Here is a 27,776-nt window from a genome sequence, read left to right as displayed (position 1 = left end):
AAGAAGACTCTAAGGCCCTAGACTAGATATAATACAGCTCTGGCAAAAATTAAGAGACCACTACATCAAAACCCTGTCATAGGCAGCCCAATCTCCAGACCTGAACCCCATTGAAAACCTTTGGAATGTAATCAATAAAATGATGGATAGTCACATGCCATCAAACAAAGAAGAACTGCTTACATTTTTGCACCAGAAGAAGAGTGAAAGACTGGTGGAAAGCATGCCAATACGCATGAAAGCTGTGATAAAAAATCATGGTTATTCCACAAAATATTGACTTCTGAACTCTTCTTGAGTTAGAACATTAGTATTGTTGTTTCTAAATGATTATGAACTTGTTTTCTTTGCATTATTTGAGGTCTGAAACCACTGATTTTTTTTAAATATTGAGCATTTTTCTTTTTCAGAAAACAAATACAAAATGAATTACTTGGAAATTCGGAGACATGTTGTCAGAAGTTTATAAAATAAAAGAACAAATTACATTTTACTCAAAAATATACCTATAAAGAGAAACATCAGACAAACTGAACATTTTGCAGTGGTCTCTTAATTTTTGCCAGAGCTGTATATAAGGTTTCAGTTTTTGCCAAAGATCTTCAGTAAAAATCTGATAAATACATTATCTTCCAATGTGTGCGCCAAGCACGTCTGCTGAGCGGAGACGGTAACCTCCAGGGGGTGTCGGCTGCGGATGTGCGAGCTCCATGCACTCCGTTCCGTGTATCGTAGGTCTGTGCAGGCGGGCGATATGTCGGTGTGTATGCGGTGGCTCATCACAAGCACCCAGGTCTTCCTGTGTTCGGACATGGAGACCCGACCTGCTGGACATCTGGGGGGAGGCGGTCGTGCAGTCGGCCCTGGACAGGAATTTCCATAACAGCCATGTGTATCGGGACATAGCTGGGTGGCTCAGCGAGCTGGGCTTCGAGCATATGGAGCGCCCCCAGTCACAGGGCCATGGGGTACTCGGTACCGGGCCTCTCTGTCTCGGTCCTGGGGTTGTCACGGTGGCTAGACCCGGTCCGTGACCCTGCTAAGGGGCGTCCAATGGAAGATGTGATGGTGGTGCGTGGTGCAGGTCGCAATGAATAACGAGGACACAGGGTTGCAGTCTCTTTACCTCTTTACTGAAGGCTTTGGGATCCTCTATCCAGAGCACTGCAAACAGGGCTGGCTGAGACCGGCCGGTCCGAAGGCACATCCAGAGTTCCCTTTGCAGGTGGAAATCAGCGCCTGTGTGTTGTAGTACCTCCCTGCTGAGCACCACGGGATAGTCCTCACAACTGTCGTGTATGTTTCTGTTCTTTCTCTCTCTCTCCGTCCCCCCGATGATATGGAAGGGACGCACCCGTATGACGGGGTAGGCCTGGAGCTATTTTATAGGGACCCTAGAGACGCCCCTCTCCCACAGTTTGCCTCTGTTGTCTTCGTTAGGTGATTTGTTATGGTTACCCCAATGACCATGGGAAAAAAATACAAAACGGACTAGCTCTCGGGTGATGGAAACTAAGGTCGACCGTGACCTGAACCTGACCCAACACTTACAGTAGCCGGGGGATGTACCTACGATGCCCTAGACACCACGCGCCAGCCGGAGATCTAACTACCCCTATAAGAGGAATATACAGGCCTACCTTACCTCCAGTGAGGAACCCCAAAAGATGATAGTAGGCCCCCACAGATATTGACGGTGAGTTCAGAGGAAATGACATACGTAGGATGAACAGCAGATTTAGCACAGTGAGGTCCGCTTACTAGATAGCAGAAGGACAGGAAAGAGTTACTTCACGGTCGACCTAAAATCACTATTCAAAAACACCATCCAGAAATTACTTTAAACTCCAGTGACAACTCATGCCACTGGAGTAGTAATTTTCTGTCCACAAGAGCTTCCAGCACTGAAGAGTCACATTGCAGATAGCTGGACAAAAATAGCAAAACAAGAAACAAAATTCAACTTAGCTGAACTGGAACTTGAGGCAGGTGAATGCAACAGAATGCTACTAGCACATTGTTGGCCGGCATGTGACTAACAGCCAAGCAGCCTTAAATAGGAAACTCCCCAAGAGGGTGGCGACAGGTAATCAGAGATGGAGGAAGGCACATAAGAGACACTACCATAACAGACCACCGGGGGAGCCCACAAACCGAATTCACAACAGTACCCCCCCCTTAAGGAGGGGGCACCGAACCCTCACCAGAACCACCAGGGCGACCTGGATGAGCACTATGAAATGCACGAACCAAATCGGGAGCATGAACATCGGATGCTGTCACCCAAGAATTATCCTCCTGGCCATAACCTTTCCACTTAACCAGATACTGAAGTTTCCGTCTGGAAACACGGGAGTCCAAGATCTTTTCCACCACATACTCCAATTCACCCTCAACCAACACAGGAGCAGGTGGATCAGCAGAAGGAACAACCGGTACCTCATACCTCCGCAATAATGACCGATGGAAAACATTATGGATATTAAAAGATGCTGGGAGGTCCAAACGAAAGGACACAGGATTAAGAACCTCCAGAATCCTATAAGGGCCGATAAACCGAGGCTTAAACTTAGGAGACGAGACCTTCATAGGAACAAATCGAGAAGACAGCCACACCAGGTCCCCAACACAAAGACGAGGACCAATACGCCGATGACGATTAGTGAACTGTTGAGTCTTCTCCTGGGACAACTTCAGATTGTCCACAACCTGTCCCCAAATCTGATGCATCCTATCAACCACAGCATCCACTCCAGGGCAATCCGAAGACTCCAATTGACCGGACGAAAACCGAGGGTGAAACCCTGAATTACAAAAAAAATGGAGAAACCAAAGTGGCAGAACTAGCCCGATTGTTAAGGGCAAACTCTGCCAATGGCAAAAAGTCAAGCCAATCATCCTGATCAGCGGACACAAAACACCTCAAGTAAGTCTCCAAGGTCTGATTAGTACGCTCAGTCTGGCCATTAGTCTGAGGATGGAATGCAGACGAAAAAGACAAATCGATACCCATCCTGGCACAGAACGTCCGCCAAAATCTAGACACAAACTGAGTACCCCTGTCAGACACTATATTCTCAGGAATACCATGCAAACGCACCACATTCTGAAAAAATAGAGGAACCAACTCAGAGGAGGAGGGCAATTTGGGTAAAGGTACCAAATGAACCATCTTGGAAAAACGGTCACAAATCACCCAGATGACAGACATCCTACGAGAAACCGGAAGGTCAGAAATAAAGTCCATAGAGATGTGCGTCCAAGGCCTCTTAGGAATAGGCAAGGGCAACAACAACCCACTGGCCCTAGAACAGCAGGGCTTGGCCCGAGCACAAACATCACAAGACTGCACAAACATGCGCACATCTCGAGACAAAGAAGGCCACCAGAAGGACCTAGACACCAAATCCCTGGTGCCAAAAATTCCAGGATGACCTGTCAACGCGGAAGAATGAACCTCCGAGATAACTCTACTGGTCCAATCATCAGGGACAAACAGTCTACCAGGCGGACAGCGATCAGGCCTATCCACCTGAAACTCCTGCAAAGAACGCCGCAGGTCTGGGGAGACAGCTGACAATATCACCCCATCCTTCAGGATGCCGGTAGGTTCGGAATCACCAGGCGAGTCAGGCTCAAAACTCCTAGAGAGGGCATCCGCCTTCACATTCTTGGACCCAGGCAGATATGACACCACAAAGTTAAATCGGGAGAAAAACAACGACCAGCGCGCCTGTCTAGGATTCAGACGCCTGGCCGACTCAAGATAAATTAGATTCTTGTGGTCAGTGAGGACCACCACCTGGTGTCTAGCACCCTCAAGCCAATGACGCCACTCCTCAAACGCCCACTTCATGGCCAGAAGTTCCCGATTTCCCACATCATAATTTCGCTCAGCGGGCGAAAACTTTCGGGAGAAAAACGCACATGGTCTCATTACTGAGCAGTCAGGATCTTTCTGCGACAAAACTGCACCTGCTCCGATCTCCGAAGCATCCACCTCAACCTGGAACGGAAGTAACACATCAGGTTGGCGCAACACAGGAGCGGAAGAAAAGCGGCGCTTAAGCTCTTGAAAGGCCTCCACAGCCGCAGAGGACCAATTAGCAACATCAGCACCCTTTTTGGTCAAATCAGTCAAAGGTTTAGCAATGGCAGAAAAACCCGCTATAAATCGGCGATAGAAATTAGCAAAACCCAAGAACTTTTGCAGACTCTTCAAAGAAGTAGGTTGCATCCAATCACAAATAGCCTGGACCTTGACAGGGTCCATCTCCATAGATGAAGGGGAAAAAATATATCCCAAAAAGGAAATTCTCTGAACTCCAAAACTACACTTTGAGCCCTTTACAAAAAGAGAATTAGCTCGCAAAACCTGAAAAACTCTCCTGACCTGTTGAACGTGAGATTCCCAGTCCTCCGAAAAAACAAGAATATCATCCAAATACACAATCATAAACTTATCCAGATATTCACGGAAAATATCGTGCATAAAGGACTGAAAAACGGAAGGGGCATTTGCGAGACCGAAAGGCATTACCAAATACTCAAAATGGCCTTCAGGCGTATTAAATGCGGTCTTCCACTCATCCCCCTGCTTAATCCGCACCAAATTATACGCACCACGTAGATCGATCTTAGTGAACCACTTAGCCCCCTTTATACGAGCAAACAGATCAGTCAGTAAAGGTAACGGGTACTGGTATTTAACTGTAATCTTATTCAAAAGTCGATAGTCGATACAAGGTCTCAATGAACCATCCTTTTTACCTACAAAGAAAAATCCTGCCCCTAGTGGAGACAACGAGGGGCGAATATGACCCTTTTCCAAGGATTCTCTGATATACTCCCGCATAGCAGTATGTTCAGGTACAGACAAATTAAACAAGCGACCCTTAGGAAACTTACTACCGGGGATCAATTCAATAGCGCAGTCACACTCTCTGTGGGGAGGGAGAGAATCAACTTTAGGCTCTTGAAAGACATCATAAAAATCTGACAGAAATGCTGGGATCTCAGAGGGAGTAGATGAAGAAATAGGAACCAAAGGTGCATCCCCATGAATACCCCGACATCCCCAGCTCAACACAGACATAGATTTCCAGTCCAAGACGGGATTATGAATCTGTAACCATGGTAATCCAAGCACTAAGACATCATGTAGGTTATATAATACAAGGAAACGAATAATCTCCTGATGGTCTGGGGTAAGACGCATAGTCACTTGTGTCCAATATTGTGGTTTATTGCTAGCCAAAGGTGTAGAATCAATACCCTTCAGGGGAATAGAAACTTCCAACGGCTCCAAATCAAACCCACAACGCTTGGCAAAGGACCAATCCATGAGACTCAGAGCGGCGCCAGAATCCACATAAGCATTCACAGTCACAGATGATAAGGTACAAATCAATGTCACGGACAAAAGAAATTTTGACTGCAAGGTACCTGTAGAAAAAGATTTATCAACCTTTTTATCAACCTTATTTATACGTTTAGAGCATGCTGATATAACATGAGCTGGATCTCCACAGTAGAAGCACAATCCATTTTTGCGCCTGTAATTTTGACGTTCGCCTCTAGACAAAACACGATCGCATTGCATATGCTCCAATGCCTTTTCAGAGGTCACCGCCAAATGGTGCACAGGTCTTTGCTCAGAAGACACCGCCATATGGTGCACAGGTTTTTGCTCAGAAGATACCACCATATGGTGCACAGATTCTTCCTCAGAAGACCCCGCCATATGGTGCACAGATTTGCGCTCCCGCAAACGCCGATCAATCTGGATAGCCAATTTCATGGCATCATTCAGACCTGTAGGCACAGGGAACCCCACCATGACATCCTTCACGGCATCAGAGAGACCTTCTCTGAAATTAGCTGCTAAAGCGCACTCATTCCATTTAGTAAGCACCGACCATTTACGGAATTTCTGGCAGTATATCTCAGCTTCATCTTGCCCTTGGGAAAGAGCTATCAAGGCTTTCTCAGCCAAAATCTCCAAATTAGGTTCTTCATAAAGCAACCCCAAAGCCTGAAAAAACGCATCTACATTTAACAACGCAGGATCCCCTGGCGATAATGCAAATGCCCAACTTTGTGGGTCGCCGCGCAGTAGAGAGATAACAATTTTAACTTGTTGAGTCTGATCACCAGCAGAGTGAGATCTCAGAGACAAAAACAATTTGCAATTTTCTCTGAAACTCAAAAACCGGGATCTGTCTCCGGTAAAGTATTCAGGCAGAGGAATCTTAGGTTCAGACATTGGAGCACGTATAACAAAATCTTGTAGGTTCTGTACTTTTGTCGCAAGGTTATTCAAACCCGCAACTAAACTCTGTGGATCCATGTTTCAAATGGGTGTAACCCAAGCATTCAGAGGTTAAGAGGAGAGGAGAAAAAAAAAAGGCTGAAGACTGCAGTTTAAGCAAGGAATACAAATGATCAAACTAAGGTGCACTTTCAAACACAGAAAAAAAAAAAAACCTTTTCTTCTCCTTCCTACTTTAGTGCATATTTTAACACATAGATTTTTTTACAGGCCGGCCAAACTGTTATGGTTACCCCAATGACCATGGGAAAAAAATACAAAACGGACTAGCTCTCGGGTGATGGAAACTAAGGTCGACCGTGACCTGAACCTGACCCAACACTTACAGTAGCCGGGGGATGTACCTACGATGCCCTAGACACCACGCGCCAGCCGGAGATCTAACTACCCCTATAAGAGGAATATACAGGCCTACCTTACCTCCAGTGAGGAACCCCAAAAGATGATAGTAGGCCCCCACAGATATTGACGGTGAGTTCAGAGGAAATGACATACGTAGGATGAACAGCAGATTTAGCACAGTGAGGTCCGCTTACTAGATAGCAGAAGGACAGGAAAGAGTTACTTCACGGTCGACCTAAAATCACTATTCAAAAACACCATCCAGAAATTACTTTAAACTCCAGTGACAACTCATGCCACTGGAGTAGTAATTTTCTGTCCACAAGAGCTTCCAGCACTGAAGAGTCACATTGCAGATAGCTGGACAAAAATAGCAAAACAAGAAACAAAATTCAACTTAGCTGAACTGGAACTTGAGGCAGGTGAATGCAACAGAATGCTACTAGCACATTGTTGGCCGGCATGTGACTAACAGCCAAGCAGCCTTAAATAGGAAACTCCCCAAGAGGGTGGCGACAGGTAATCAGAGATGGAGGAAGGCACATAAGAGACACTACCATAACAGACCACCGGGGGAGCCCACAAACCGAATTCACAACAGTGATTTAGGTGAGACAGCCAACCTATGGTTAACTGCCCGGCCGTAGTTTAAAGTAATGCGTGAAGTCTCTTACTTTCTCGGCGTTCCGGCTTCGCGCCTCAGAAGGATGTTGCTGATCTCGAGGCACGACTCCTTCTGGTATTATCTCCTTTTTGGCTCTATTTCCGTTCCTCACTTCTCCACAATAAACCTCGCTTCTTGTCCTTTCTTAAGAGTCTGCCGCTGTAAGGCACAGGCACAACTCCGTAGCGTTCTGTCTCTTTCTAGGACTCTGCCAGGATCCCACCCCTGACAGGTCCTCTCTCTAGCTCTTCCCAGCTACTTTCCCTCTAACTTCCTGTCCAACCCCCAGTTTTACCAGAGCGTGAGGAGTGGCCTACTAGATAGAACCACTCCCCCTGGTGGCCGGAGTGTGAAGTGTATTGTGTGTGTGTGATACCTGGTCAGGTGAACTCCTTTAGTGCAATCAGACGTAACATCACTCCCCTTAGTGGCAGAGTGACATTACTGCAACGACCAGGACTCTGGGGCGCTGCACTCCCCCCCCCCGGTTAAATCCAGTACTCCCGGACTGGGAAACTAAGAACAACAATACATGTTAACAGAAAACACATAACATTTTTAAATATCATAAACAATTAAACATAACAGTGCTTCCCTTTATGGGAGGTGAGGACTCTTGAACGTTGCAAAAGTTTTGGTCATGCACAGTTCATGACTCCCAGTTCAGTGGTTGTAACTTTAAAACAGCAGGGACCCCAGGTAGACAAAGGGGTCCTTTTGAAAGTTTTGGAGCAATTCACTGTCCACTGCTTCGTTGTCCATTGTTAAACTTGTAACAAAGATATTTACACAAACACAATTAGCAACTTTAGTTAATACTTCCAAGTTTTGTAGCGAAGGGGAGTTTGATTCTTGGTGCTACGTGTAGACCTCCGTAGTGCAGGGGCTGCTATTGGCCTAGCAGGGCTCGCTATGCTTGCTACCACTTGTATAGTGCACTGCCTTCTAGCTACGCTTCTAGTGAGTCTGGGTAGCACTGGCATGCTGGATCTCTCAGAGCTGCTGCTACCAACAGTGGGTATGGCAGATTCGCCGATAGCAGAGGGAGGCTCCGCCGGTCCGACGGTGGGCATGGCATCGTCCGGCGGGGTCTGTGGTGATGGCGGGTCCGGGGGATCTGGCATCATGTTTAGTTCAGGTGGGCTCGGTTGATGAAACGTTAATACAGGTACCACAATGGCCTGATTTATTTGAGTCCACGACTGGGGGAAATCGCCAAGAACAGTGTGTATCATCTTCTCCTCTTCTACAGGTGGAGAGGTTCTTGGATCTGTTTCCTTCTCTCTCAACTTGCCAGGGCATACCTTAAGGTGGTCTCTGGATATTGCCGTTGAGGTTTCCCCCCCATCTTTGCTGATGAGACAGACTTTAGTATTGTCGAAATCGGACGGCAGGATGGTATACGGTTCCGCTTCCCATTGGTCGTCAAGCTTGTGTAGCCTTCTCTTCTGCTTGAGTACTTGCTCACCAGGTGGTAAGGGAATCGCAGGAGCATGCTGGTTGTAGTCCCTTTCCTGTTTTTCCCTGGCCTGAGCGAGACTTCTTTCCACGCACTCCTGTACTTTGCGGTACCTTTGCTGCCTCTCTGTATCCCAATCGGCATCCGGCGAGGTATCTTCGGGGGTTAGAACCCCCATGTCCAGATCAACGGGCAACTTGCTAGGCCTTCCTCTCATCAGGTACGCCGGAGTGCAGTTAGTAGAGTTCACTGGGATGTGGTTGTACATGTCTACCAGGTCGGACAATTTTGCTGGCCACAAGTTCCGTTCTTCTACAGGCAAGGTCTTCAGTAAGTCGATCACCACTTGGTTCATCTTTTCACACATCCCATTGGTTTGTGGATGGTACGGTGTGGTTCTGATCTTCTTACACACGTACAGATTGCAGAACTCCTGGAACACCTCCGCCTCAAATGCTGGTCCCTGATCGGTCAGTACCTTCTCTGGATACCCATGGGGCCTACAGAAGTACTGCTGGTTTTGGCAGCCGTCCTGGCCGTTAGATCCTTGACAGGTACAACCACCAGGAACCTGGAGTAGTGATCCACTATGGTGAGAGCATAATTATAGCCCGACCGGCTAGGCGTCAGCTTCAAGTGGTCTAGCGCGACCAGTTCTAGCGGCTGTTTGGTGATGATGGGCTGCAAGGGAGCCCGTTGGCTTTCACGGTCCTTCCGGCGTAGGCTGCACGTGCCACACTCCCGACACCACTTCTTGATGGCTCTTTTCATGCCAATCCAATAGAATCTCCCTCGGAGTAGTCTCTCCAACTTCCTCCACCCGAAGTGTCCAGCCCCATCATGGTACGCTCTCAGAACCATGGGCGCATCTTGCCTTGGAACCACTAACTGCCATACCAATTCATGGGTGCGGGGGTCTATACTCCTTCGGCACAGCTTACCATCGTGAAGAAACAGTTTGCTTCTCCCCTTCCACAGCTGTTGGGTTTCTTGTGGATCATCCGGGCCGGGATGCAAACCTGCTTGCGTAAGGAGCTCCTTCACCCGACGGACCGCAGGGTCACCATCCTGGGTCTCTGCCCACCCATGGTGGGGCAGGGGATTCAGCGTGGCATCCTGGTTGTTTTTGTGCCTGTTCTTCACATGATGGGAGCATTGAGTGGCTTTGGAGCGATGGAAAGCGGGCAGTTCTACTTCTTCAAGGGCCTCCGGGTCCTCCCCCGTTTCTGGCAAATTGGGCATCCGGGACAAGGCATCGGCATTCGCATTCTTGCGTCCTGCCCGGTACTTGATGGTGAAATCGTAATTGGACAACCCGGCCATCCACCACTGTTCCAAGGCCCCGAGTTTTGCTGTGTCCAAGTGCGTTAGTGGATTGTTATCCGTGAAGACGGTGAATTTCGCTGAGGTCAGGTAGTGCTTGAACCTCCCCGTCACTGCCCAAACGATGGCGAGGAATTCCAGCTTGAAGGAACTGTAGTTGTTAGGGTTCCTTTCCGTGGGACGAAGTTTCCTGCTGGCGTAAGCGATTACCCTCTCCTTGCCTTTCTGGACCTGGGACAACACAGCTCCCAGTCCTACATTGCTGGCATTCGTATACAGTACAAACGGTTGATCATACCCAGGGTAGGCCAGTACCTCGTCTCCCGTCAGCGCCATCTTCAAGCAAGTGAATGACCCTTCCAGTCCTTCGTTCCAATCAAATGGGGTGCTCTTCCCCTTGGTCTTCTTGGATTGGCCCACCAACAGATCTTGCAATGGCGCGGCCTTCTTGGTGAAGTCCTTGATGAACCTCCTGTAATAGCCTACCAACCCGAGGAACTGCCGGACTTCATGGAGGTTGCTGGGTTTCGGCCAGTCCTTAATCACTGTAACCTTGTCGGGGTCTGGGGCCACTCCTTCAGCACTCACCACATGGCCGAGATACTGCACTTTGGGTTTCAGCAGGTGGCATTTGGATGGTTTCACCTTCAAGCCAAAGTTGGACAGGGCTTCAAACACCTCGGCCAGGTGATTCAGATGGTCTTCATAGGTCTTGGAGAAGACAATGACATCGTCCAGATACAGCAGTATGGTTTCAAAGTTCTTGTGCCCCAGACAGCACTCCATCATCCTCTGGAACGTCCCCGGGGCATTGCACAATCCGAAGGGCATGTAGTTAAATTCTCAGAGACCCATCGGCGTCGTGAAGGCCATCTTCTCCTTGTCCGCCTCTGATACGGGAACCTGCCAGTACCCACTGGTGAGATCCAAGGTAGAGAAGTAGTTAGCAGATTTTAACGCAGCCAGTGACTCCCCTATCCTGGGCAGTGGGTATGCATCTTTATGTGTAATGTGATTTAACTGCCTATAATCCACACACATTCTCATTGTGCCATCTTTCTTCTTAACGAGGACTAATGGAGCTGCCCAGGGGCTATAACTGTCCCTCACTACCCCAGCCTCCTTCATCTCTCGCAACATGACCTTGGCACACTGATAATGAGCTGGGGGTACAGGACGGTATCTCTCTTTTATGGGTCGATGATCCCCTGTGGGGATATGATGTTGGATCCCTTTCACCTGCCCAAAATCTAAGGGGTGTTTGCTAAAGACCCGTTCGTACTCATGAACCACCCTGTAGGCCCCCTGTTTCTGGTGAGGTGGGGTAGAGTCAGTGCCCACGTGTAATTCCCGACACCAATCTTTCGGGTGCCCTGCAGAACCGTTGTTCTCTGCCGGATTGGACGGGACCAAGGGCCCAGGTGCCTGTATCACACTACTATTAACAGTAAACAGTTTGGCAAGTGTGGCATATTTGGTTAGCTGGACTTCTTCCTCCCCACAATTGAGAACACGTACTGGCACCCTCCCCTTGCGGACGTCAACCACCCCTCTGGCTGTCAGTAGGGTAGGCCTATTATCTGAATATACAGGTTCTACCAGGGCCTGATAGTCTTTACCCCTGAGGCCTATGGCTGCCCGACACCATATTAACATTTCACTCCTGGGGGGTATCGCAATGGGGTTTTAATTACGCACTGTGACACAACCAATTTCACCACCAGTCAGCTCCACCTGCTGTCTTTGCATTAGGGCCCTGATTTCTTTTTGCAGGGCATGTTGTTCACTGTAGCCAGCTGTTTCTGCGACCTGTTGTAATAGGACAATAACTTCTGCAAGACAATTTTCTATAACATTAGTACCAATGGTCATCATGGGATTACACTCACGGCGGTCAATATCAACAATTACAATCCCTTGGGCCTTCAATTCCACCCGCCCCACTTTGATGGTGACCTCTTTATACCCCAATTGTGGCAATGGCTGACCATTACTGGCTATTATGGTTAAATCGTCATCGGGGCCACGAGTAATATCGGCGTCCTCCCAATACCGTCTATAAAGCACGTAAGGCATAGTCGTCACCTGAGAACCGGTGTCCAGCAGAGCGTTCATGGGGATACCGTCGATCACAACAGGAAGAACTGGTCGCCTTCCAACGTATTTGGCTCTTCAATGCTGCAGGCCTGATCGTCCTTCTCCTGGGGGTGGGCCCTTTGCCCCAGGGGTTGCTCTTTTAAAGGACAGTACCTTGCAAGGTGGCCCACCTGGTGGCAGCGGCGGCAGATAGGTCGTCCGTCCCTGCCTCTGGTCGGCGGAGTCCTCCTCTGTCGCATCCAGGGGACATCCTCTGGTCTGGAGGCCAGCTGGATCTTCTCCTTGGGGGCCTCCTGTAGGGACTGCACGGTCCGGGCTAGGGCAGCAACGCTCTTGGTCAGCTCCTGCATCTGGAGGTGGAGTCCTGCGGGGGAGTCGTCCTCTAGGCTCTGGGCATCGGCCTCGGCGGCAACTGGGGCATCCGACGCCACCTCCTGGTGGTATGTGAGGGCGGGACACCTGGGAGGCACTGCACGGCTGGGCTGTTGCTCTTGTAGCGCCTGGATGGCTTTATCCTTGAATTGCGCAAAAGTCAGGTCTGGATTCTTCATGGCCAGGAAGTGCAGTTGACCCCTTTGGTGGCTGCACAGGAGCCCCTCAATGAACCGCTCCTTCAGGAGTTTATCTTCATCTTGCATGCTGCTGGGGTCACTCTGCTTGATGGCCCGCAGCGCCTCCTGGAGGTTAAGGGCATAGTCCCGTAAGCTATCCTGCGGCCTCTGCTTGCACCCATAGAAAGTCAACTTAATTTCCATAGCGGGGCGGGTGTCAAAGGTGGCTTTAAGCTTTGCAAAGACCACAAAGACCTGTAGCGCAGTTTTCTTATCCGCGGCGGGCCAGGACTTCACTTCTCTCAGAGCCGCCCCAAAGAGTTGGCCGGTTATCATATGAACTTTCTGAGGATCTGTCATGGGATAAAACTCAAGCAGGCTGCAGATCCCCTCTTTAAAGTCAGTTAATGTATGTGACTCTCCAGAGTATCGCGGGAGCCAGGCTGCTCCGGGCAGGTACGGCATAGAGAAGGGCATTATGGCTGTTGTAGCCGCGGCAGTATCCGGCTGGCTGACGGGGGCGGCAAGCTCTGCGGCGACCGGCGGTGGCACAAGGCCTGTGGCTGCGTCTACTGCGGGGTCCGGAGGTGCCTCTGAGTCCACGGCTGCGACCGCCACCTCTGCCCCTCCCGACTCAGACATCACTGTTCCTTCCCCCTGCTAACCTGCTGAGAGTCGGGGTTCCTCTTCCGGGATCGGCACTACACCGCGTTTTCTTGTTCCGCGCTCTTTTTGGCCGGCTCTGCCCACATAGCTATGGCTCCTCCCTCGTGCGCGGCGATGGTGGATTTTGGCGGCAAATGGCAATACACAGTCTGTGCATTAAATCACGGTTCAAGCACAATAAATCACAGTTCCAAGGCACACATGACCTGATTCTTCAGGCTTAAGTAGATCCTGTTCGTGACGCCAAGTTTGGAGCGCCCCCAGTCACAGGGCCGTGGGGTACTCGGTACCGGGCCTCTCTGTCTCGGTCCTGGGGTTGTCACGGTGGCTAGACCCGGTCTGTGACCCTGCTAAGGGGCGTCCAATGGAAGATGTGATGGTGGTGCGTGGTGCAGGTCGCAATGAATAACGAGGACATAGGGTTGCAGTCTCTTTACCTCTTTACTGAAGGCTTTGGGATCCTCTATCCAGAGCACTGCTAACAGGGCTGGCTGAGACCAGCCGGTCAGAAGGCACATCCAGAGTTCCCTTTGCAGGTAGAAATCAGTGTCTACCTTCTAGCGCCTGTGTGTTGTAGTACCTCCCTGCTGAGCACCACGGGATAGTCCTCACAACTGTCATGTATGCTTCTGTTCTTTCTCTCTCTCTCCGTCCCCCCGATGATATGGAAGGGACGCACCCGTATGACGGGGTAGGCCTGGAGCTATTTTATAGGGACCCTAGAGATGCCCCTCTCCCACAGTTTGCCTCCGTTGTCTTCGTTAGGTGATTTAGGTGAGACAGCCAACCTATGGTTAACTGCCCGGCCGTAGTTTAAAGTAATGCGTGAAGTCTCTTACTTTCTCGGCGTTCCGGCCACCGGCTACGCGCCTCAGAAGGATGTTGCTGATCTCGAGGCACGACTCCTTCTGGTATTATCTCCTTTTTGGCTCTATTTCCGTTCCTCACTTCTCCACAATAAACCTCGCTTCTTGTCCTTTCTTAAGAGTCTGCCGCTGTAAGGCACAGGCAAAACTCCGTAGCGTTCTGTCTCTTTCTAGGACTCTGCCAGGATCCCACCCCTGACAGGTCCTCTCTCTAGCTCTTCCCAGCTACTTTCCCTCTAACTTCCTGTCCAACCCCCAGTTTTACCAGAGCGTGAGGAGTGGCCTACTAGATAGAACCACTCCCCCTGGTGGCCGGAGTGTGAAGTGTATTGTGTGTGTGTGATACCTGGTCAGGTGAACTCCTTTAGTGCAATCAGACGTAACATCACTCCCCTTAGTGGCAGAGCGACATTACTGCAATGACCAGGACTCTGGGGTGCTGCACATACACCGGTGCCGTGCCGCATCAGCATCAAGGGCCTCAAGCGCGAGTACTACCAGGCCCGGGAGGGCTTCCAGAAGAATGGGCACTCCCGGAAGATCTGCCACTACTACGATGAGATGGACCACATTCTGTGCACACAACAGGCCCTGGCTACCAGTGCCGAGCCCCTCGGGATCCTGCTCCTCCACCTAGAGCACCCTCAGCAGAGAGGAGCTGCCTGCAGACCCAGAGGCAGAGGACATCGAGGAAGAGCTCCCCGGGAAAGGGAATGGGGGGCCCGAGTACTCCCAAGTCAACTTCACTCGGGGGAATGATCATCCTGCTACATGTAGCTGCTCACCAAGGTGGAAGATGGCCCCAGCTTCGCCATCCCGCTGCCCCCTTAAGAGGGTTATAAATCTGTTCATGCTAAGACAAATCCTTCTCAGATGCCTCAGCTTAAAATGTTTAAGAAGCGCCACTTGGGATTTAGTTTGGACAAGATAATGGAGCGTTTCCTTCAGCAGAGTGTGAATGCAGAGGAAAGGTTTTACAAGTATGAAGAACAGCGTCTGCAGGTTGAACACAAGCGGCGAGAATCTGAGTACAATCGGGAAATCCAAATGTTACAGATGCTGGGACAGTTACTGAATGGCGTCTCCTCCTGCACTCAGATGGGGGGGCACAGGCGTGTCAGCAGCCCCATGCGAGGCAATGTGTAGACGTATGGGGACTCGGTGCACTTTACTACTGCTTCACCATTTTCTCCTCCAATATTTCTAGAGAGATCTTTCTCTCTGCGTCCCACATGGCCAGCCAAGGACATGGAGAATATCTTCCAGCTGGTCAGAAATGTCATTCCCCCACTTGCATCTAAAAAGCACAAAAGTCAAGATGGAAAGATTGGCATTGTTGGAGGCTGTCAAGCATATACCGGTTTTCCGTACTTTGCAGCAATTTCAGCACTTTAAGTGGGTGCAGATCTGTCCAAGGTATTTTGTACCAAAGATGCAGCGACTGTGATAAAGTCGTACAGTACAGAGCTGATTGTACACCCAGTTTTTTTATCATCCCAATGCATTGCATGAGATAGAAAAATGTCTTCCAAGACTATATACTTTAGTAATAGGACCAGGTTTGGGAAGAAATTCTGGACACCGCAAAGGGTATTATTGAAAAAGCCAAGGTGAAAGGTATTCCTCTGGTTATAGATGCAGATGGACTTTGGCTGATTGCCCATCAACCTTCTGTTATTCAAGGCTAAAAGAGGGCTGTCCTCACCCCAAACTTCATGGAGTTCAGTCGGCTGTATGAAGCGGTGCTCACTGAGCCAGTGGATAGTTGTGATCAGCATGGAAGTGTACTCAAGCTCAGCCAAGCAATGGGCAAAATTTCTATTGTTCAGAAAGGAGAGTGGGATCTAATCTCAGATGGGGATAAAGTTTTAGTGTGCAATCATGAAGGTAGCAGCCGGTGCTGCAGAGGACAGGGTGATCTCTTAGCTGGTTCTCTTGGTGTCTTGGTACACTGGGCATTTCTTGCTGGACCATAAAAAATAAATGGTCAGAATCCTTTTGTGATGGCAGCATTCGGAGCCTGTTCTCTTACAAAGCAGTGCAATCATCAAGCGTTTCAGTAATATGGCCGTTCCATGACCACCCACGACTGACATGATTTCGGAAGTTGGGACAGCTTTTAACAAGCTCTTTGAAACCTAATCTGCTTGTTCTGAACAAGTGACTGCTTGATGCATGGGACTGGCACTGGAATGCACAAAAGACACTTGTTCCTATGCAGTAGCTATAGGGAAACTATGCAACACTGTATTTTCCTGCAAGGAGGAACTCCTATTGAAGACGCCAGATTTTTGTTTAACCATTTACCAAAAAGAGAGCACTGAATTTCAGGCAGAAGATGAACAGTCACAAAAGGACAAGAAGAAAATCCAATCACCTCTGAACACTATTAGGATATACAGTTATACTGTATATGGGTGCTCTGATAATGAGCTACATGGAAAGAAATGAAAGGCATTAGGGGGGTTGTCCGAGATGTTGGCGTTGGTGGCCTGTCCTTGGGGTAGGGTATTGGCGTCTAATCAATGGGGGTGCAACATCTGTGTCGGTGGACATCAGAACTCTGTTAACTATATAGTGGCCTCAGCTGGATAGTGGGCAGATGTGCAGTACCTGGTCATCACCACTGTGCAGTTGAAGAAGTTGTGCTCTACAGGTCTGCAACTGAGCACTTCCGTCCGTCATTAGGAATAGCTGATCGGTGGTGGTACCAGGTCTCGCACCCCCACCCATCAGACGTTGATGGCCTGTCCTGGTGACGGGCCATAAATGTTGAGGTTCCGGACTAGATCATTAATTGTAGATGATCACTGCCCAGTGACTCCCACTTGCCCATGGTGATCAGTGCCTGCAATTAGGTTTCATTTGTCTCCACTTTCTAATGAGTCCTCTGAAATGTTGTCAGAGCTTCTAATGCATTGTTCTAAATACATATAGTTCGTATGCAAGTTTAGAAAATCTTTACAGGAAAGTAAGATAATATATCCAGTGAAAAGCTCTGTTGTCTTTAAGTTTGGTGATTTTTACTTATGTACAAGACCTACAGTTCTAGGTTACAGTTGTTTCAAACGAATAAGTATTCTGTCATTTTGGGAAAAAAACAAACAAAAAAACCCCAAAACATTATCTTCCATTAAATGACAAGTAAACTACAATATTTATTAATTGGCTCCAGGGAGATCTCAAGTGACACTCTCTCCAAATTAGTGATGAGCATGGACAGATTGGTCCATATGACAAGCTATCATTCTGTGATCGGAATTTTCAGACATAAGTCTTGCATATCCTGGCCACACATGCTATACCATTTCTAGTTATGCACACAAATGGGTCCCATAGTCACATTTAGAGGTATAACTTGAAGTATTGCCCACACAAATGTGTCTGATTGTGATTGAGTAGCTTGGTCGGCTGTTACTGCAACGTCTACATAACCTAAATTTCCACCCCTGCTTACAAAACTTTACTAGTACTACTCCATTAGTGGTTCCCCAGGCCTATTGTAATATCATATGCCCCTTTCGTCACAGTTGGACACCATCTGAGGCAAAGTTCTCCCCTTTTCTCATGGACGGTATACCACACACAGTAAAATATGCTACAAAATAAGTATTGCAATAGGGATCACGTTAATCACAGGGATCACAGAAATCCTAGAGGGCAGGGCAAAGTCGTCTAGTATCGTTAACAATAAAATGTGGTTTGCATGAGGGAACTAGGGAGGGCGAACTCAAATAGTGAAGTTCGAGGTTTGTACCGAACATCTAGTGTCCGTGCATGGACTCCGAACAAGGACTTCTCCCTGAGCTCCATACTACTGTTCGGGTTTGGCAGCCCAAACATCTGGCATTTCCCACGCTGTCATCTGTGTGACAGCGCGAGAAACACCGTCTGATCGGCAGTAAGTTTGTTACCGCCGGTCAGAGCACTGCGGTTCCCTCACTGTCATACAGATAGCAGCATGTGAGTCATCAGCTGTGACAGGTGGTAAAAAGGTTACCCTTGGTCACAGGCATTGGCTGATGAAAGTATTACTCTCATCATCCTATGCCTGGTCTCGCTGATGGCAGCGAGAGCAGACGTATAATGATGAGAGTATTCGTCCATCGGCGGCTGTGCAATAAATAAACAAAATTTAAAAAATGCTCAGTGTCTGCTGGATTCATGGCTGAGCAGTCGCATCATGCCACCACTCAGCCATTCAGTCGAGATGTAGCTGAGTCGGCCTCTTCTTGGAACAAATGGATTGTCATCGGACAAGTGAGGAATATGGTGTTTTTTTATTTTTAATTTTACAGTAATAAATGGGTAAAAGGGGGTGGTGAGTGTTTATTTCCAATAAAGGAGTCTGTTAATATTTCAATTAAAGGACTTTACTCTATGTATGTTTTCAATACATTTAGACTATAGGGTTAGTAATGGGGGTGTCTTATAGCCACCTCTCTATTACTAACCCGTGGGCTTGATGTCAGCTGACAATGCAAAGATGATATCAACCCCACAAATATTACCCCACTTGCCACCACATCAGGACAAGTGGGAAGAGCAGGGCAATGTGCCAGAATTGGCGCATCTATTAGATGCGCCATTTCTGGGGCAACTGCAGGCTCCTATTTTAGGCCGGGGAGGGACAATATTCATGGTTCCTTCCCATTCTGAGAATACCAACCCCCAGATGTCTGCTTTAACTTGGCTGGTTATCAAAGAATAAGAGGGACCCCACACCATTTTTTAAATAATTTATTTAAACAATTTAAAATAAAATAATGCATGGGGACCCCTTTAGTTTTCAAACCAGCCAAGATAAAGCTGACAGCTGAGGAATGCAGCACACATCTGTCTGCTTCTGCTTCACTGCTTATAAAAAAAAATGTTTAAGTTATGTATTTAACCCCTTCACCATCTTTCTTGGGTTTTCTGTTTTTGAGTTTCCGTTTTTTGCTCCCCTTCTTCCCAGAGACATAATTGTTTTTTTTAAAAAGAGTGCAATTTCACAATTTTTTGTTGTTGTTTTTTTTTTCCATGTTCATAAATGCTAAATCTGACCTGCCATTATGATTCTCCAGGTCATTATGAGTTTGTAGATACTAAGCAAGGATAGTTTCTTTTTTTAGTTAAGTGTTGAAAAACAAATACAAAGTTCATTAAAAAAAAGTTGAGATTTTCCGAGACCCGTAGTGTCTCCACCCATAGTGTCTTATTTTTTTGCGTGCCGAGCTGATGTTTTTATTTATACCATTTTGGTGTAGATAAGATCTTTTGCGCTCCTATTATTGTATTTTAATATAATGTTGCAGAGATAAAAAAAACGTAATTCTGACATTTTGACGCCGTTTGGATTAATTTTTTATATATTGATAGATCGGGTGATTCTGAATGTGGCTATACCAAATACATGTATTTTATATATTTTTTAATTGTTTTAATTTGAATGGGGCAAATGGGGGTGATTTAAACTTTTTATATCTTTTAAATATTTTTTAAAACATTTTTTACCTTCTACTAGCTTCAATAGTCTCCATGGGAGACTAGAAGCTGCGATCTTCTGATTGCTTGTGTTAGGGCTTGTTCACACGTTCCTTTTTTTGCTGCGGATTTTTCAGCTGCGGATTTGGAAAATCCGCAGTGCAAAACCGCACTGCGGATTTTCCTGCGGTTTCTTCTGCGGATTCCTCTGCGGTTTTTCAACAGCACTTTCCTATTGGTGCATGTTGAAAACTGCAGCGGAATCCGCAGAAAGAAGTGACGTGCTCCTTCTTTTTTTCCGCAGAAAATCCGTGCGGATTTTCCAGCAGAAAAAAGGAACGTGGGCACAGCGGTTTTTGTTTTACATAGGGTAACATTGTACTGTACCCTGCATGGAAAACGGCTGCGGATCCGCAGAGGCAAATCCGCTGCGGATCCGCAGCAAAAACCGCAACGTGTGAACATAGCCTAACACACACAGCAGAGCTTCAGCCCTGCTCTGTGTAGCAGAAACGCTGACTTGCTATGAGCATAATAATTAAACACCATATTCCTCACCTGTCCGACAACAATCTATTTCTCCCACGAAAAGGCCAACCCAGCTACATCTGGATTACATGACTGAGCATTGGCATGGTGCAACTAGTGCTACAGTGCTGAGTTCTGACTCAAAATGTGACCAGAGTTCTCAGGCTGAGCTCAGTGTCTCATGGATTCACGGCTGAGCGGTCAAATCATGCCACTGCTCAGCCATGCAATCCAGATGTAGCGGAGTTGGCCTCTTCGTGACAACTATGCGTGAATGTGCGCCTGGGGATCACCTACGGACACTGACATGCAGTGCGTCTTTCAGGACCGCAGCATGGTGAATTCCTCTCATGGAGATGCTAGTCTCCGCCACAGAAACTGAAACAATAGAATGTATTGAATGATGCAAATCCGCACGGTTAAGAGAACACATGTGGATTTACCTGCGTTCAATAAAAGGCTTTTTGGACGCAGAAAAATATGCTGCCTTTAAATCGCTGCTACATCCGGATCTTGGGCACATAGTGGTGACTCTTGTATTGTGTTGCTAAGATGCCTATTGTCAAACTACAGCTAACAATGCTAACCAGTGTGTATATCTTACCGGTGTTCTAGGAACTGCCTTGAATCCATTTTTGCCATATCTATTTAACGAGTTCATCAATGTATTTGTAGAGAAAGAATAAAACGAAGTTCGGTTGCCAACGTCCTTCTCAAAACCTTTTGTAATGGCGCCATTCACCCTGCAAGATAAGCCAATAACTAGAAGATGAGAAAGGCATCATTTATGGCCTCCTTTATGGTCTTTTTACATGAAGCTACACCATACCTGAAGACATAGTCATGGGAATCAATCTCTTGTCCTATTCCGGATCCATTTAAAATGCCACCATTGCCCACCACGGCGCATCGAATACAAGGTGACTGCCCTTGCCAGGTATCGAACATATAGGCATTACCCGTAGAGTTCAGCAGGTTCAGAGTTTTATTAATAACTGGTGAAATATATACAAGAACATATTAGTTAGGTAAACAGTTTCCATCAGGGGTCTGGCATGACTTTGTCTGTGTTACATGGGTAGATTATTGCTTAAGGAAGTAATGGATCACCTCAACATGTATGATTTTGGAGTTTTAAGTATCTTGTGAGACCTTTGATAAAGATTACTAGTGTAGATGTCCATAAGTAAGAAACTTACTCTCCCAGGTGGCCCCCATCCATCCTGTACATCCCTTGTATTTCTTAAGTCTTTCGTATTCTGACTCTTGAGCGTGTTTCTTCCACAGCAAAACTGGTATTTTTTCCAAAAACATATTTTGGAACTCCTTGCTCTGTAGCTTATCTCTGATGCGGTTTGGACATTTCTGCGGAGATATGAAGGTGAAGAACTAATTGATTATGTATAGAGGTTGTGGAAAGCCTGCCAGGTCCATGGGGTACTCGGTACCGGGTCTGGTACTTAAAGGGGATGTGTCATGACAGCAACGACCCAGTCCGTGGCCCTGTGCGCCCAAGCAAAGGGGCGGTCTTTAAAGGGGGTCTGAATAAAGTAATAAAAGATTGTGACACCACCTGTGGTGCTCGGTCAGGGGTGACCGATGCTGCTTAAAGGGGTCCTCTGGGGGTGATGGTACTGCAGCGAAGATGGTATTGCTTCCCACAGGTGAAGCTGGGTCACCAGGGCTCCTGATGTGTTTTTCAAGGATTGTGTGGTGCCGGAAATAAACACAGGACAAAGGGTTGCAGTCTCCTTATCTGGTTTACTGATGGTAGACAGCCTCAGTCCAGGGTACCAGCAACAGGTGTTGGTGTGGTCCGGTCGGCCTGGAGGCAATGATGGATCCCTCTCCCAGGTGAGGTTTGTAAGCCTTCCTTCTCACGCTTTTATGCGAGGTCCTTGCTGCCTGTGGCTCCCTTACAAGTTCCTCACTCTCCTGTCCTGAGACAGTACCCGTATGGTGGGCAATGCAAGCCTTTTTTACAGGGTCCCTTTCATGACCAGGGCTCTGTGTACTGCCGCACCTTCGGGTATGGGTGCGGACAGACTATATAAAGTCTTCTGCCCTCCGGTTCTGCTGTGGGACATGAAGTACTACACAGCCTTGGGCTCCCGGTGCCCGGTTCCTGCGCTTCAGCTCAGAGGGTGCCTAGTCACAGTTCCCCTCCGAACTCCTTTGTTCTCCTTTGCTTCTCCCATCTGGCACTTGCTATCAATGCAGCTCATCTGATTCTCATCCGTCCTGGAGCTGCAGCACCACACATGGCTGCACGACCCCACTCCGCTCACACTCCTCTCTCCTCCTCTCTCTGTCACCAACTAACTCCTCCTCCAAACTAGAATATATATATATCTGGGGAAGCTCCCCTGAATCCGGGTTCAGAGCTCTCCCTTCTGGCCTGGATTCAGAATGATTTGCATGTAGGTGCATTATCTGTTAAAGGGAATCCTCCTTGCCTCCAGGCATGACATCACCCACCCCGAAAGGAAGGCAACATCACTGTAACAGCCGGTTACCTGGGGTGTTACAGTTGTCCAAAGGTTTCTTCAAAATTCTATATTTTTGAAGTATAATTGTTTGACACCCATATACAGTGGGTATGGAAAGTATTCAGACCCCTTTACATTTTTCAATCTTGGTTCATTGCAGCCATATGGTAAATTCAAAAAAGTTCATTTTTCTCTCATTAGTGTACACTCTGCACCCCATCTTGACTGGAAAAAAAAACAGAAATGTAGAATTTTTAAAAAATTTGAAATATCAAATAGCCATTAGTATTCAGGCCCTTTGCTCACTATTGAGTAGAAGCACCCTTTTGAGCTAGTATAGCCATGAGACTTATTGGGAATGATGCAACATTGGGATATTCAATATGCAATATTAGGAATGATGCATCATACCTGACCTATCTATCGCAATTAATGACATCACGCTTTCCCCCGTACCGGAAGTCCACTGCCTTGGAGTAACCCTTGACTCTGCCCTGTCCTTCAAACCGCACATCCAAGCTCTTTCCACCTCCTGTCGCCTCCAGCTCAAAAATATCTCCATAATCCGTCCTTTCTTCAACTGTCAATCTACTAAAATGCTTGTGTATGCCCTCATCATCTCCCGCCATGACTACTGCAACATCCTTTTCTGTGGCCTCCCTGCTAACACCCTTGCACCTCTCCAGTCCATCCTTAACTCTGCTGCCCGACTAATTCATCTCTTTCCTCGCTACTCCTCTGCTTCCCCCTCTGCAAATCTCTTCACTAGCTCCCATTCCCTCAGCGTATGCAGTTCAAACTACTAATACTGACCTACAAGGCCATCCATAACCTGTCTCCTCCATATATCTCTGAACTAATCTCCCGATATCTTCCCTCACTTAATCTCCGGTCCACCCAAGACCTACTTCTCTCCTCCACACTTATCCGCTCCTCACCCAACCGCCTCCAAGACTTCTCCAGAATATCCCCCATACTCTGGAATTCTTTGCCCCAACACATCCGACTATCAACCACATTCGGCTCCTTCAGACGAAACCTGAAAACCCACCTCTTCAGGAAAGCCTGCAGCCTGCACTGACCTTGCCGCCTCCTCACCACTACTGAAGCTACCGCCTCACCAACGCCTGAGCTCCTACAACCCTCAACCTATTGTCTCCATCCCCACCATCCTGTAGAATGTAAGCCCGCAAGGGCAGGGTCGCCACCCCTCTGTATCAGTCTGTAATTGTTAGTTTGCGTACTCTAAGTGTTATCTGTAATTTGTATGTAACCCCTTCTCATGTACAGCACCATGGAATCAATGGTGCCATATAAATAAATAATAATAGTTTTTCACCCCTGAATTTGGGGATCCTCTGCCATTCTTCCTTGCAGATCCTCTCTAGTTCTGTCAGGTTGAATGGTGAACGTTGGTGGACAGGCATATTCAGGTCTCTCCAGAGATGCTCAGGGCTCTGGCTGGGCCAGTCAAGACTGGTAACAGAGTTGTTCTGAAGCCATTGTCTTGATGAAAGGTGAACCTTAGGCCAAGTCTGAGGTCCAAAGCACTCTGGAAGAGGTTTTCATCCAGGATATCTCAGTACTTGGCAGCATTCATGTTTCCTTCAATGGCAACCAGTCATCCTGTCCCTGCAGCTGAACAACACCCCCATAGCATGATGCTGACACCACCATGTTTCACTCTTGGGATTGTATTTGGCAGGTGATGAGCAGTGCCTGGTTTTCTTCACACATACCGCTTAGAATTATATCACCAAAAAGGTCTATCTTTGTCTCATCAGACCAGAGAATCTTATTTCTCATAGCTTGGGAGTCCTTCATGTGTTTTTTAGCAAACTCTATGCAGGCTTGCACTGAGGAGAGGCTTTGGTTGGGCCACTCTGCCATAAAGGCCCGACTGGTGGAGGGCTGCAGTGATAGTTGACTTTGTGGAACTTTCTCCCATCACCCTACTGCATCTCTGGAGCTCAGCCACAGTGATCTTGGGCTTCTTCTTTACCTCTCTAACCAGGGCCGGACTGGCCATAGGGCACTTCTGGCAAATGCCAGAAGGGCCGGTGCCAGTGGTGGGCCGCTCAATCCGCCGCCCCCGCCGTCGCATTCAACTACACCGGCGTATAGACGCCGGTACAGTTGAATGCAATGATGGAGGAGAGCGTCTACAGACGCTCCTCTCCCATCATTCCCCGCTCTGCCTCTGACACTGCGGGTGCGCGATGATGTCATATCATCGCGCACCTGCTGTGTCCCGGGCAGACTGCAGCTGCTGAGACAGGAGCAGGAACCAGGAAGCAACGCTGGGCACGAGGAGAGGTGAGGAGAGTTGTTTTTTTTTCTGGACTGTGGGGCCATTCTCGGAGGAGGTGAGGGGAGGAAGAGAAGAGATGTGGGCTGTATGTAGTTCTCTGTGGGCTGTGCTCTGTGCTGTATACTGCTGTGGGCTGTATATAGTTCTCTGTGGGCTGTGCTCTGTGCTGTATACTACTGTGGGCTGTATATAGTTCTCTGTGGGCTGTGCTCTGTGCTGTATACTGCTGTGGGCTGTATATAGTTCTCTGGGCTGTGCTCTGTGCTGTATACTACTGTGGGCTGTATATAGTTCTCTCTGGGCTGTGCTCTGTGCTGTATACTGCTGTGGGCTGTATATAGTTCTCTGGGCTGTGCTCTGTGCTGTATACCACTGTGGGCTGTATATAGTTCTCTCTGGGCTGTGCTCTGTGCTGTATACTGCTGTGGGCTGTATATAGTTATCTGTGGGCTGTGCTCTGTGCTGTATACTGCTGTGGGCTGTATATAGTTCTCTGTGGGCTGTGCTCTGTGCTGTATACTGCTGTGGGCTGTATATAGTTCTCTGTGGGCTGTGCTCTGTGCTGTATACTGCTGTGGGCTGTATATAGTGCTCTGTGGGCTGTGCTCTGTGCTGTATACTGCTGTGGGCTGTATATAGTACTCTGTGGGCTGTGCTCTGTGCTGTATACTGCTGTGGGCTGTATATAGTACTCTGTGGGCTGTGCTCTGTGCTGTATACTGCTGTGGGCTGTATATAGTTCTCTGTGGGCTGTGCTCTGTGCTGTATACTGCTGTGGGCTGTATATAGTTCTCTGTGGGCTGTGCTCTGTGCTGTATACTGCTGTGGGCTGTATATAGTGCTCTGTGGGCTGTGCTCTGTGCTGTATACTGCTGTGGGCTGTATATAGTACTCTGTGGGCTGTGCTCTGTGCTGTATACTGCTGTGGGCTGTATATAGTTCTCTGGGCTGTGCTCTGTGCTGTATACCACTGTGGGCTGTATATAGTTCTCTCTGGGCTGTGCTCTGTGCTGTATACTGCTGTGGGCTGTATATAGTTATCTGTGGGCTGTGCTCTGTGCTGTATACTGCTGTGGGCTGTATATAGTTCTCTGGGCTGTGCTCTGTGCTGTATACTGCTGTGGGCTGTATATAGTTCTCTGTGGGCTGTGCTCTGTGCTGTATACTGCTGTGGGCTGTATATAGTTCTCTGGGCTGTGCTCTGTGCTGTATACTGCTGTGGGCTGTATATAGTTATCTGTGGGCTGTGCTCTGTGCTGTATACTGCTGTGGGCTGTATATAGTTCTCTGTGGGCTGTGCTCTGTGCTGTATATAGTTATCTGTGGGCTGTGCTCTGTGCTGTATACCACTGTGGGCTGTATATAGTACTCTGTGGGCTGTGCTCTGTGCTGTATACTACTGTGTGCTCTGTGCTATATATAGCTCTCTGTGGGCTATGCTCTGTGCTGTATACTGCTGTGGGCTGTATATAGCTCTCTGTGGGCTGTGCTGTATACTACTGTGGGCTGTATATAGTTCTCTGTGGGCTGTGCTCTGTGCTGTATACTACTGTGTGCTCTGTGCTATATATAGTACTCTGTGGGCTGTGCTCTGTGCTGTATACTACTGTGTGCTATATACAGTTCTCTGGGCTGTGCTCTGTGCTATATATAGTACTCTGTGGGCTGTGCTCTGTGCTGTATACTGCTGTGGGCTGTATATAGTTCTCTGTGGGCTGTGCTCTGTGCTGTATACTACTGTGGGCTGTATATAGTTCTCTGTGGGCTGTGCTCTGTGCTGTATACCACTGTGGGCTGTATATAGTACTCTGTGGGCTGTGCTCTGTGCTGTATACTACTGTGTGCTCTGTGCTATATATAGCTCTCTGTGGGCTGTGCTCTGTGCTGTATACTGCTGTGGGCTGTATATAGTTATCTGTGGGCTGTGCTCTGTGCTGTATACTGCTGTGGGCTGTATATAGTTCTCTGTGGGCTGTGCTCTGTGCTGTATATAGTTATCTGTGGGCTGTGCTCTGTGCTGTATACCACTGTGGGCTGTATATAGTACTCTGTGGGCTGTGCTATGTGCTGTATACTACTGTGTGCTCTGTGCTATATATAGCTCTCTGTGGGCTGTGCTCTGTGCTGTATACTGCTGTGGGCTGTATATAGCTCTCTGTGGGCTGTGCTGTATACTACTGTGGGCTGTATATAGTTCTCTGTGGGCTGTGCTCTGTGCTGTATACTACTGTGTGCTCTGTGCTATATATAGTACTCTGTGGGCTGTGCTCTGTGCTGTATACTACTGTGTGCTATATACAGTTCTCTGGGCTGTGCTCTGTGCTATATATAGTACTCTGTGGGCTGTGCTCTGTGCTGTATACTGCTGTGGGCTGTATATAGTTCTGTGGGCTGTGCTCTGTGCTGTATACTACTGTGGGCTGTATATAGTTCTCTGTGGGCTGTGCTCTGTGCTGTATACTATTGTGGGCTGTATATAGTTCTCTGTGGGCTGTGCTCTGTGCTGTATACTACTGTGGGCTGTATATAGTTCTCTGTGGGCTGTGCTCTGTGCTGTATACTACTGTGGGCTGTATATAGTTCTCTGTGGGCTGTGCTCTGTGCTGTATACTACTGTGTGCTGTATATAGTTCTCTGTGGGCTGTGCTGTATATAGTACTCAGTGGGCTGTGCTGTATATAGT

At 48.0% G+C, this 27,776-nt stretch overlaps 1 protein-coding gene and 1 pseudogene across 2 annotated transcripts in view; one reads left to right on the top strand and one right to left on the bottom strand.

Annotated features, from left to right (window-relative positions):
• Positions 1-27,776, bottom strand: part of LOC143766024 (alpha-N-acetylgalactosaminide alpha-2,6-sialyltransferase 2-like) — a 170,011-nt gene that overhangs the window by 38,421 nt on the left and 103,814 nt on the right. For both annotated transcript variants that reach the window (XM_077253354.1, XM_077253355.1), the window contains exons 3-5: positions 21,493-21,658; positions 21,123-21,288; positions 20,898-21,036 (exon numbers count right to left, since the gene is read on the bottom strand). In XM_077253354.1, coding sequence (XP_077109469.1) covers positions 20,898-21,036; positions 21,123-21,288; positions 21,493-21,658 — 471 coding nt within the window. The remainder of the gene's footprint in view (positions 1-20,897; positions 21,037-21,122; positions 21,289-21,492; positions 21,659-27,776) is intronic.
• LOC143769243 (ATP-dependent (S)-NAD(P)H-hydrate dehydratase-like) lies at positions 755-16,441 on the top strand (annotated as a pseudogene).

Source organism: Ranitomeya variabilis, chromosome 4, assembly GCF_051348905.1.
Source record: "Ranitomeya variabilis isolate aRanVar5 chromosome 4, aRanVar5.hap1, whole genome shotgun sequence".
NCBI lineage: Eukaryota > Metazoa > Chordata > Amphibia > Anura > Dendrobatidae > Ranitomeya > Ranitomeya variabilis.
Note: the sequence above shows the minus strand (reverse complement) of the source record. Positions and strands in the feature narration are given on the sequence as shown.